This window comes from Hypomesus nipponensis, chromosome 4, assembly GCF_054491055.1.
Source record: "Hypomesus nipponensis isolate SF chromosome 4, ASM5449105v1, whole genome shotgun sequence".
NCBI classification, from domain to species: Eukaryota; Metazoa; Chordata; class Actinopteri; order Osmeriformes; family Osmeridae; genus Hypomesus; species Hypomesus nipponensis.
In genome coordinates, this window is record NC_140364.1 from 15012501 (window position 1) to 15025000 (window position 12500).

Genomic DNA, 12500 nt, shown 5'->3' on the forward strand with positions numbered 1-12500 from the left:
CATTTCTGAAGCTCCGCTCAGCCGTGACCTGGAGCAGGGACGGGGCTAGTTCGTTATTTTAGGAGGGTGGCTGACACAATAGCTCTCATGCAGTTCCTCTCTGTGTCGGCCTGAAATAGCTTTTCACTCTGGGCTTCCTTCAAAACCTCCATTATGTCCTACGTGACAACAACAAACACCGTGACAATCACCCCCCACCCGCCCCCACGTCCACCAGCCAGATAACACCTCCACCTGCTTATCCAGAGCACCCCCTCATCTTAGATCAGATAACTATGGCCCAAGACACAGCCTCCAGCCCCAGCCGCTGCCCCAGCCTCCAGCCCAAGACGGAACCTCCAGCCCCTGCCTCCAGCCCAAGACACAGCCTCCAGCCCCAGCCTCCAGCCCTTGCCCCTAGCTCCAGCCTCCAGCCCAAGACACAGCCTCCAGCCCAAGACACAGCCTCCAGCCCCAGCCTCCAGCCCAAGACACAGCCTCCAGCCCAAGACACAGCCTCCAGCCCAAGACACAGCCTCCAGCCCTTGCCCCCATCCCTTGCCCTCAGCTCCAGTCCCAGCCTCCAGCCCAAGACACAGCCCCCAGCCCCAGCCCCTGCATCCAGCTCCAGCCCCTGCCCCCAGCCCCAGCCCCAGCCCCAAGCCCCCAGCTCCAGCCCCTGCCCCCAGCCCCAGCTGTCCAGGGCGGGGTCTTCCAGTGGGGTCACCCCAAGAGGACCAGAAGACGGCCTGGAAGCCACCGCACGACGCCGACAAAGACTACAAACACACGAAGAAGAGGGGGTGCGAGAGGAGAAAAGGTGCCCCCCCCCCCCCCCCCCGGTCGAGAAAAAAGAAGAGAAGCAGTCAAAACATCGCTTCCAGAGAGCAACCCCTTTCTCATGTTAATGCTGCAGAGGCGGCCATACTGTTTATTGTAGCGCAACACAATGGGAGACATCTGCTGATCTGCGTTCCTCTAATTCCCTCATTAACCTCCCCCTTCTCCTGAGGCTGGAGGCTGGGGGAGTCTGGAGGCTCTGGGGGGGGAAGACATCGGTAGGGAAGCAGGCTGGGGGGCCATGGGCTAGGGGGCAGAGGGAGCCAGCTAGGGGGGCCAACTAGGGGGACCGGGCTGCTTGATGTTCTTCCAGCTCATTTCACTCCTTTGCTCCCTCACAGCCCTCACTCTATTTTATCAATGACCATGTGGTGGGTCTGACGGAGGCTGCCAAGCAGAGCCGGGGGGGGTGGAGGAGGAGGGGGGGGTGGAGGAGGAGGGGGCGGGGCAGGCTGGACAGGCCTGGGCTGTTGGGAACTCTGGGTTTGTTGGCCTGGTAGATGACGTCACAAAGCCAGGTCCTACACGAGCCAGGAAAGGTCCAGGACACTAAACTAAACCCTCTAGTTTGTAAACGTGCTGGTTTCCACCCTGGAAGAGCCTGGGGTCCAGTCTACTCTCCACCCACCTGCGCTCGCATCCCTGGCCTTCTCCCAGCACCACCCTAACGTCTCTGTTTCCCAACCCTGGAAACTCAGAAGACACCTCCAAACATGACACTGCTCGTTCCCACACCCTAAGGAGGAGAAACACGAGGAAGGGATCGGTAAACGAGGTGTGTGGGAAAAGAGTCGGATGAAAGAGGGAGATTGTTGAAAAGAGGAAGAGAGTTGGCGATATTTCTGTTTCCAACCTTTTGGATGAGTGTGTAAATGGAAACGAGGCCTTCAACTGTGTAGATTTGAGACAGTGATAGCGGGGCAGTAATACCAGACCAGAAGGGCCCTGAAGGGCTTCTTGGGGGACAGGTTAGGCTGATGCAGTCTTAGGCCCCACACAGGGAAGTGTGTTTTATTTTCTGTTTGTCTGTAATTGCCGTTGTGTGGGTGTTTCTCCGAGAATGACAATAAGAAGAGGTGTCCTAACTTGGACACACACACAAACACAAACACTCTCTCTCTCTCTGTTTCACACACTCACTCTCTTTCTCACACACACTCAATCTTTCTCTTTCACACACACTCTCTTTCACACATTCTTTCTCTCTCTCTCTCTCTCTGTCTTATACACACACACTCCTATCCGCATCAAACTGAGAAGGCAAAATGAAAATAGAGAAGTGCATGAGGCCCAGGCCTCTAATTAGGACCTGCCTCATGTGGAGCCCTCCTCTGATGTCTGAGAGTTCCATCCTGTCTGGACCAGGAACACTCCCTGGTCCTCCCCTAGCCAGCTGCACGTCGACACACAGCCTCACACAGCCTCACACAGCCTCACACGTCCACACAGCCTCACACACAGCCTCATACACAGCCTCACACACAGCCTCATACACAGCCTCACATACAGCCTCACACACAGCCTCATACACAGCCTCACACACAGCCTCATACACAGCCTCACACACAGCCTCACACACAGCCTCACACACAGCCTCACACACAGCCTCACACACAGCCTCACACACAGCCTCATACACAGCCTCACACACAGCCTCATACACAGCCTCACACACAGCCTCACACACAGCCTCATACACAGCCTCACACACAGCCTCACACACAGCCTCACACACAGCCTCATACACAGCCTCACACACAGCCTCACACACAGCCTCACACAGCCCCTCAAGGTTGTTACCAAAATACGACCAGTGCCACCCCCCCCTCCTCCCCCCATGCAAGGCTGGCCTCACCTTGATGGTCTCAGGGGGTACACCTGGGTCTGGAGCCTTCTCCAGGTAGGTGGTGAGGTCCTGGTCCACATGCTCAAACACCAGGGTCAGCTTGGTCTCGCGGTCGCTCCGGGACACGGTGCAGACATCAAACAGCCTGGGTGGGAAGACGCCACAAGATGGCCGCTGGATCATACATCATGTACATACCGTTTCAATGTGGTTTCTATTTGAGGTTACTCCTCGCTGCAGTTTAGTACGCTTATTACAGATTAGTTCAGTTATATTACAAGATGAATTGTAAGTCCTCCAATTTATAAAAGTAACCCTTAAACTAGAATGAGCCAATGTTAATATGATAATATCCTTTTACAGGCAAAGCCTGGTTGTAGCGGGCAGGGCTAGCAGGACAGAGGGAAGCCTGGTTGTAGCAGGCAGGGCTAGCAGGACAGAGGGAAGCCTGGTTGTAGCAGACAGGGCTAGCAGGACAGAGGGAAGCCTGGTTGTAGCAGGCAGGGCTAGCAGGACAGGGTGAAGCCTGGTTGTAGCGGGCAGGGCTAGCAGGAAAGGGGGAAGCCCTTCTTCCATGGCAACCTGAGCGAGGCTTTTCTGTGGCCTTCATCTGGGGAGCATCTCTCACCAAGGCAACAGGCATGTGAGAGGGGGGGGGGGTGGCGGTACCCCAACCAGCGCTGGTCTCTAGTCCGTCCACAGGACAGTCCGCCTCGTGGGGGTTTCTAACACGCATGATGCCTCGGAGCCAAAGCCCCTCAAAGACGCTTCTGCAGTCTAATGCTCTAACCGCTAAGCTCTATACACCTTTTTCTTCTGTTCAGGTAGGAACAGGAGGATCTCAGCAGACACTGAACACAGGGAAGCTGCGCTGAACCCCAAGACCAGAGTCCAGGGGGAGGAGCTCCACAGACAGCCTCCAACACAGCCTCCCAGTGGCCAGAGGTCTCTAAACATGCAGGAACATCATGGTCTCTCCGGAACACCTGGTTCCAGATGCCATTTGGGGGCAAAATGGAGGTCGTTCATTTGAATTTGAATATCCAATGAATATTAATTCTCTCAATTGAACCAAGTTGAGGCAGTTTTGGCCTTGTTTTTCCATTTTGAATGAGCGTTTTACTTCAAAAGCACTTAATCTGTCAAACTAAACCTGCAGGCTCGGTTATGCCTTTAGCTATGGGGCAGTCACGTGTTTCAGTCTAAATGAACCTCTAAAAGCGATCAGCTATTCTTCCGTTGACAGGGACCAGCTTTGACCCAATAAAGTCGACAACCACTTTAGTGCACCATGATACAGACTTTTGCTGTCATCGTTTAAAAACTTCAAGGGCAAACTAGTGTAAAATGGGAATTTGTCTTAAATGTATATTCTTTACCCTTCGCCCAGATAGTCAAATTAGGCAACTCCACCTTGGCAAACAGGCAGACACAAAAGGGAAGTACACACTTAGAACACTTCCGAAAAAACAAAAACCAAATTATCCAAGGGATGCTTAGAAAGATAACCATGAGAACCCCGCCGTTTAACTGCCCCCTCCTCCCTCCCTCCCTCCCTCCCCCTTACCTGACAACATTGGGGTGCTCAAACGCCTCGAGCTGCCTCAGTACCGCCACCTCGCGGATGGTGGACAGGGGCATTCCTTCCTCCTCTGTCTGCACCCGAACTCTTTTCAGGGCTACGAACCGTCCCCCGTTCTTCAAGTCTCGCGCCTTGTACACTTTTCCGTAAGCCCCTTCGCCAATCTCAGCCACTGGCTCGTAGCGTTGCGGTATACTTTCTTTGTCCATTTTTGCAGATTATTTTTCTGATTTAAATTTGCGGGGATTCCCGACGAAAATGACGACCCAGCCGTTCTTACAACATCTTCACATGAAAGAAACGGCACGTGCAATGCCTATAAAACAAAGACAAACATGAAGATCGATTAACATCAGTGGCAGGTCCGGTACCACCGGTAGCCCGGTAGGCAACATCAGATGTCTCATCTTGTTTTATTCCGACTATCAACAAAACTGTGTTCGCCTTTATCCACTCCCACTTCGATTGCGCATAACCTCTCCAACCTCATCCTCCTACCTCAAACCGACTTTTAACATTTAATTCAAAAGGCCTATATTCTGTCCATTTTTACACAAGTTCTGTAAAGTATAAATCAGTATACCGATCAATAAATCTATCCAATTATGACCAACACATTCGTCTACTCATGCATGCACTGTTGCACAAAGTTACAAAACATGTAAACAAATAGATGTAAAACTTATGAAACGAATGCAAAAGTGTATATTGTCTGAATAGACCTGATAAAAAGAGGTTTTACCATATATACTTTAGAAGCCCGTCTGATAGAAGCCACACACTGTTGCGAGCACGTGGTCTTGTATTGTCTAAACTTTTTACAGCAACAGTCCATTTAAACCAGTTCAATCTAATATCTTATGGTCCTAACAATCTTAATATGTGAAATACTGCATAATCAACATGATAATTACTTATTGGCTGTATTTTTTTTTAACGCAGATGCATTTTTTCACAAATTATTTTGAGATTTTAGCGGTTAATATTTTTGATTTTTTTTTTAAGATAGAAAGCAATGCAAAGCCTTTTCTCGTTTTGCAAATATGTTTCTTTTTTTAAATCGAACATTATATTTTTTTCACTTGATAATACCCGTTTGTTTAGGATGGTCAACAAAAAATAAATGAACTACATATATTTACCTTTCATTTATACTGACTGGCAAATGTGCAACTTCGGCATTGTTCGGTAAAAGTTGGAAGCACATCGCTCGTTTAGATCAGATGTTCAAACAACTTCAAAAATAGCAAAGGACGTCACATATATCCTTCACTGTCCTCACGCGGGGCCACACAGGTAGTCGGATGGTGCATGGACTAACCCCCATCCCTTGGCGGTACCACAACTGCAACTGAAACTTACACTAAAACAGAGAAGGGGGCGTATTCCTCCCACACACAAAAAACCCACTCTATGCCTGTGCAACTATTTTGTCGGAGGTCATCGGACAAAAAGAAAGTGCGATTTTCTCTTGAAGCCACGCGCTTCTTCGTTCTCCCGTCTTTTCCAACATATCCCGGACTATGCAACGTCTGTCTATGCGCGCCGTCTCTTCCCAGCTTTCCCACGCTGGTGAATTGTGCCTCCGCTGCCTTGACCCCCTTCAGAGAGCTTTGACACGGAGCAGGAACATTTCCGCATTCCTCCCGACTACAAAGGCAAACCGCCTTCTTTTGCTTTCTCTCTGCCTCCTTGGTTCTCTGCCATTCATAGTTCTCTCGGGTTTGTCTGAGTGTCAAAATGAGAAGAACCGCAGGGGGAAAACTGAGCGGCAGAGAAGTGTATTGGATGGACCAGTCTATCTATCAGGGCCATTGAAAAACGATTCCCTGAACAATGAAGCAGCGGGAATTCCGTGTGACAGCCTCGTCTCCCCCGGCCCACTAGTTCAGGTTCAAGGCTTGATTTGCGTCAAGGGGATTCATCCTCGAGCGTCCTACTCTGGTGGTCGTTGAGACAGGCCTCCTCCTCACGTGCAATTTCAACTGTAAATTAAAAATACGTTGTAAAAGAAGAGATTATAAAAGTGAACTGAATTACTGTTTTATCAGGTCGACTCATGGGTACATGACGTAGGCCGTTAGTAATAGTTTATAATCTACTTCTCAACTTGAGAATTTGATTATAAAATGACAACATGTATAATGGTTATTAACTAATAATACAGAGTAACAATTGATGTATAAAAACACTTTATTTAGTGAATAACTACTAATATAATTCTAAGACAAAACATATTTACAATTGTAATCGGTCAATAATTGAAAAGGCTGAAAAAACTGAGCAAAGAAACATACATAATTACAACCTTTACATTAAACTTAATTCATAAAAACATAAGTGTGATTTAACTTGCAGACTTCTGATTTCCAAAGAGCTGTGGGTTATCTGATGTAATGTGTGCCAAGTATATATTTTAGTACATCCCTGGCAACAAGGTACCCCCCTCCCCCCTCACCAGCCAATCCCAGAGCTCACATTAGCATCACAATCTAGACAATACAGACAATGGCCTCTTAACCAATAACTGTAAACGTGGGTATTTACATTATCATTGTTCTCTTCAAATGAGCACTCAGGCCCAGTACCCAAGTTGAACACATTAGCATGCTACTTATCAGACCAGAAGACAAACCAGTCATAGCAATCCTGTGCCGCATGTACACGCAAATATGAAGACAGAAAGCACTCTCTAACACAAGGCTCAACTCTGAGTTATGATGGATTAAAATGACACTCTTATTCAAAGTGACTAACTGCCCAGGGGAGAGATTTGAACCTCCAACCTCCTGATCTGTAGGGAAAGTCTTGAATAACTGAACTATAGAATCACACAATGATCTGTCAATCGGAAAGTTCCATAGACAGGAATTGCTGTGACCGATATTTAAGTTGTGGTAGTTCCCTGAAGTGAGTTACAGTAACAGCTACTAACACTTTATATTATCTGCTGCTTAAACATCAGAAAATGACTCATTTGAAGATGCTTGCCCTGGACCAGGTCATAGAGCCCCGGTGCCCTGCTCGAGATACAGGTTAGAGACTTAGTCCTGACCTGTGTACACATTGTCTGCATAGAACATAGGTACTGCTGGCTGTGCACCAATTTGCCTCTCGGCGGATAATAAAGATGACCGTAACTTCCTTTTTTCCCTGGCCTAGGTACATAGTCTAGTCCTGGTCTAGGAGCATAGAGTCTAGCCCTGGTCTAGGAGCATAGAGTCTAGCCCTGGTCTGGCTAAAAGTAAGAGTCTTAAGTAGGAGTCATTTATTGTGGGGAGGATGTTAATAATAAAAAATAAAAAAAATGTTTTGCAGATGCTTTTATCCAAAGCAACCTACAATTAACCACATAATCACGTAGCAAGAGAATCACACGTTCAAACACGACACAAATTCCAACACCTTTGCTCTCGAATGTACTTTATACCACAATAATTTCATTTTCATTTTTAATCAATAATGTCACAGAGGACCATGGTTGGAAGGCCCACCTGCTACAATCACAGGCTACGAGGTGGGAAGAAACAAACTCACAATTAGTTGAAAGTCCTTTTTATGTTTTCAGAAAGTTTCAGTTTGACTGTTTATTATCTATATTATAAAGTTGTCGTTACGACTGTAGATCACAGACGTCGGCAGAATTGGCAAGCTCCTCTGGTTGTTTGTGGGATTTCTTGATAAGAAGGGCTCGACTGAAAGGATAAAGGGCTATCGGAAAGGATACATTTATGTCAGCAATTGAACCATTCACTGGGCAGAGAGATTAAGGTTAACAGTCAATTTCTATTTGCTGGGAGTTGTTTAAGTTTTACTTATTTCGAGTCACCTATAGTGTCGTCCGAAAAATGTGTATTCCCAGAATGAAGACAAATGCCTCACCAGTGTTGTTGGGTGTAAAAAAAAAAAGTCAGCCTTCTTTAAAGTACCCACACTAGCTTTTCACTTTTAGTCATTCTGTCTGTCTGTAGCGTGTCCCGCTCCACACTGTCTCATTACCACCTGTCAGGCCTCTCTCAGTAAAACAGATATGTTGCTGTTTAGCTCAGTGGTTAGAGCATTTGACTGCAGATCAAAAGGTTGCAGGTTTGAATCCCCCTATTTAAGGTGCTTTAGATAAAGGTGCTAAATGAAAACATTACGGTTGGATGTTCATGGGTTTGGGTTGTAAGTCTCTGGGTGTAGGGGAGACTCCCAGATTTCCTTACAAACACACACACAAGAGCACTCACCTGCACACACCTGCAAGAGCTACACTCTACATCTGCCTCGTATCAGCTTTCCCCCTCTCACACACACAGAGGTGTGCACAGATAGGTGTGCCTCCATGTCTACTGTATCACCTTGAACCGAAAACATATGGACTGAATCCTTGCTTATGTGTGTGTGAGTGAGTGAGAGATAGAAAGAGAAATTGAGGGGATCAATATTTCAGTCCCACAAGTAAACGTGATGAGTGTCAGATATGTGTGTCAGTGTGAGTCCGTCTGTACGTGTGTGTGTGTCTGTATGTGTGTGTGTCTGTATGTGTGTGTGTCTGTATGTGTGTGTGTCTGTATGTGTGTGTGTCTGTATGTGTGTGTTCCTGTCCAGACGTCTTCCTGGATGTCCTCATTAGGAACCTCGTCCCAGCGTCTTCAGACAACACAGGGCTGTTCTCCTCTGCTGTCCACCCCCCCGCTCCTCCTGTCTGCAGGCTGGTAAAGCCACCTCCCCGACTCCCAGCCCCCCCCCCCACCCCCCCCCCCCCCCCCTGGCCCCCGACACAAGCTTCTTCTGTTGGGGGATTTCCATGGAAACGGAGTGACTAGCTCGAGGAGGGACATAAAACCTGCTCTTTCAGAGACACAGGAACACCTGCTACCTCTGCAGATGGCCGGACACACACACACACACACACAGACACTCACAGTCTTACCACCTGCTTTCCCTGAAAGAGATGTTTGCGTCTGTAGAATGTGATATGAAGATTACCGAGTGTTTGGAGGTTTCTCTAACTTAACCGGTAGCTCGAAGACACACCACTTGATAGCAATTAACGGAAGTCTTCGAAGCCTTTCAAACGGATGCCTCAATATCCTACATCTAGATCCAGGACATGTCCATATTTGGGAGGTCAAGCAAGTGTTTTTACCTCTCCTGACCCCAGCAGCTGTTACAGAAACTCTAAGAGGTTTACACTATCACCTGTCTTGGCACCTGCTTGGTGAATCATCTACACTGTGTGGGTAAACCGACCAAAGCACTAAGTAAAGATACTTATTAATCAGTCGTTAGCCTGCCAATCAACCAGCCAACCAGTCAATCAACCAGTCAGCTAGCTAGCCAGGTAGTCAACCAGTCAGCAAGCCAACCAGCTAGTCAACTAGTCAGCGAGCTAGTCAACCAGCCAAGATGGTCAACTAACTAGCTAGTCAACTAGTTTGCTTGTCAACCAGCCAGCTAGTCAACCAATCAACCAGCCAAGCTAGTCAACCAACCAGCCAAACAAGCCAACCAATCAACCAGCCAGCCTGTCAACTAGCCAACCACCCAGACAGTTGACAGGCTGGTTAGTGCCAGTATGGTCAGGTTGTCAGGCTGATGGTCATTAGGAGTATTAATGATTAAACTGAGAGAGGCAATGTCCTCTCAGCACCAGCTGTCTCTCCTCTCCCTTCCTTCTTCTCAGACTGTCTTTTATCTCGACCTCACGACTTCCTCTCCCCCTCTCTCCTGCCTTGCTCCTTTCTTCCTCCCCCCTTCCTCTTCTCTGCCTCCACTCTGCCTCCCCCCTGCCTCTCCCCACACGTCACACTCATTCATGTGCTGAAGTGACAAGGTATCACGTTGACCACCAAAAGACAGAATCAACTACGACGGCACAGACGGGTTGTTCCAGGGTTTGTCCAGGGTTGAGTAGAGAGTGTTCAGTATAGAGCGTGGAGAGGGAGCAACAGAGTGTTATCTTAGCTGGCTAACCGACACGGTGGCTAGCCTCGGCAGAACTTCTAAACAGGCGACACATGCAAGTCATCAAGGCTTGTTGCACGGCAACCCATTGTTGACATGACTCCTTGTGCACTCAGTTTTACCCCCGGTTGCCAGACTGGTCATACTTAACCCCCTTTTAGAGTGACATCGGAGGCAGAGTCTGTGGAAAGCTGTGCTGAAGAGTTATGTTCTGTGTCAACAAACAGACTTACTGTAAAAGGCGCTGGAAACAACTTTGGCATGTTGCTTTACGTAAGCGATTAAACATGTGGAAACAGGGTTTATCTTTCCAGAGGAACGGACTTTGATTGGGCTCAGAAAGACTGCAGCTCAGTGTTCACACTGAAGGTCCACCAGGGACCAAGCTGTTGTTTCACCTGGGACCCATTATGGCGTCGCACCTGCAATCAGTCTGGGACGCCTGTCCTTGTCTCCTGCTGGGAATTGTAGTTGAACACACACATGCAAAAACCCATACACACACACAGCCCTCAGAGTGGTAGGGTTTGAATACACTCTTTTCCTCGTTGATGTCTGTGAGGTTTGAAGGCCTTTCCAGTTCTGTGCAGTTCAGGTTGTTTTAGCGTCTGAACACCGCTGTGTTCTGTGCTGACTGGGGCTGTTCTGGGCCTCTGTGCCCAGCGGAGGTGAGGTGTAGCTGGGTGACAAGACCAGGGGGGAGAGAGAGAGCTCCAGGACTCTCTCTCTCTCTCTCTCTCTCTCTCTCTCTCTCTCTCTCTCTCTCTCTCTCTCTCTCTCTCTCTCTCTCTATCTCTCTGTCTCTCTCTCTCTCTCTCTCTCTCTCTCTCTCTCTCTCTCTCTCTCTCTCTCTCTCTCTCTCTCTCTCTCTCACACACACACAATGTGAGTCTGAAAGTTGGAAGTAAATGGTATATAAGGAGATTTGGGAGTGTTCCTCGCTCATGTTTACAGTCAGCTGAGAGAAAACCAGACCAGCCCTCTTTACTGTGTTTCATCAGAGCTCTCATTAAAGCCCACATCCAGTGGATGTGATCTTTGAAGGGCGGGGGGGGGGGGGGGGGGGGGTTGTGGTCTGGACGAGGAGAAAGCAGGATCTGACATCCTTCACTTCCTGTCGTTGGTCTCGGGTCACATGGCGAGAGCGTGGGCGAGATAGCAGAGAGAGAGAGAGGAATGTGTTGAAGGGGAGGGGCCGACAGCAGGGCTGCAGCTGCACACTAAAGCCCCTGTGTTGATAAGGGTCACACACACACACGCACACATTCAGACACACACAGAGCACCACAAGGACACACACACACAGACACGTAAACACACACAAGCAAACACTCGCAAACAAACCAGCACACACTCCTGGCCGCTGCGTGTGCGTGTGTGTGTGACGCTGGAGGAATGCTGGGACATTCCTGGTGAGCAGATGTGAAGCTCCTCTCTGTGGAGCCCACGCATTCAGGAACGCTGCTCATCACAGGAAGGTGCCACTTAGACAGGGACAGTCAGCTCTGTTAGTGACTTATGACGACGTCAGGAAGGAGCCTTTTGTGCTCACGGCTGTGTTCCCAGAGTCCTCTGCTCCTGACCCTAACTCTCTCTCTCTCTCTCTCTCTCTCTCTCTCTCTCTCTCTCTCTCTCTCTCTCTCTCTTTCTCTCTCTCTGTCTCTCTCTCTCTCACACACACACACACACTCTCTCTCACACACACACACTGACACACACGTGCATGATGAATTCAGCGGCTGACACGCGCTCCTACATGCCCAGCTTGCCCTGCGAGCCTGCCGAATGAATGAAGGTTTGTCGTCCAATTAAATCCCTCTGAGGCTGTATTGGGTTTCCCCGCCCACTTCTCCTCTCTTGCCTAGAAACAAGCGAGCACTTCCTTCCTCCCTCTCTCTCCTCCCTCTCTCCTCCCTCTCTCCTCGCTCTCTCTCTTCCCTCTCTCTCACACACAGCACCTCTGTCTCAGCGGTGCTGGAACGCCCAGCAGAGCACAGTGAGGTGTCACCAGGATCCTAACGTCTTCTTACAACAAGAGGGAGCAACTGCCTCTTCCTCTTTACCTCAGAGACAAACCACAGACTGAGCGTGTGTATGTGTGTGTATGTGTGTGTGTCAGAGAGAGATAAAGAGCTGCAGTCACAGATGACAGAGAGAGTCTGTCCAGCGTAAGACAGGTCAAGAGTTCTTCTGAGAAGCATCCGCTCTGACAGTGTGTGTGTCTGTGTATGTCAGTACTGGTGTGTGTGTGTGTGTCCAGTTATCTTAAAGGCCCACATGTGAGAAGACAGTGAAGGTGGG

The 12500-nt window shown here is 48.8% G+C and overlaps 1 protein-coding gene across 1 annotated transcript in view; it reads right to left on the reverse strand.

The window, feature by feature from the left end:
• cdk6 (cyclin dependent kinase 6) overlaps window positions 1-5963 on the reverse strand; it is a 23836-nt gene extending 17873 nt beyond the window's left edge. The window contains exons 1-3 of the mRNA XM_084695446.1: window positions 5390-5963; window positions 4233-4563; window positions 2675-2810 (exon numbers count right to left, since the gene is read on the reverse strand). Of these exons, the coding sequence (XP_084551572.1) occupies window positions 2675-2810; window positions 4233-4456 (360 nt within the window). The 5' untranslated portion in view covers window positions 4457-4563; window positions 5390-5963. The remainder of the gene's footprint in view (window positions 1-2674; window positions 2811-4232; window positions 4564-5389) is intronic.
• Window positions 5964-12500: the final 6537 nt, after the last annotated feature.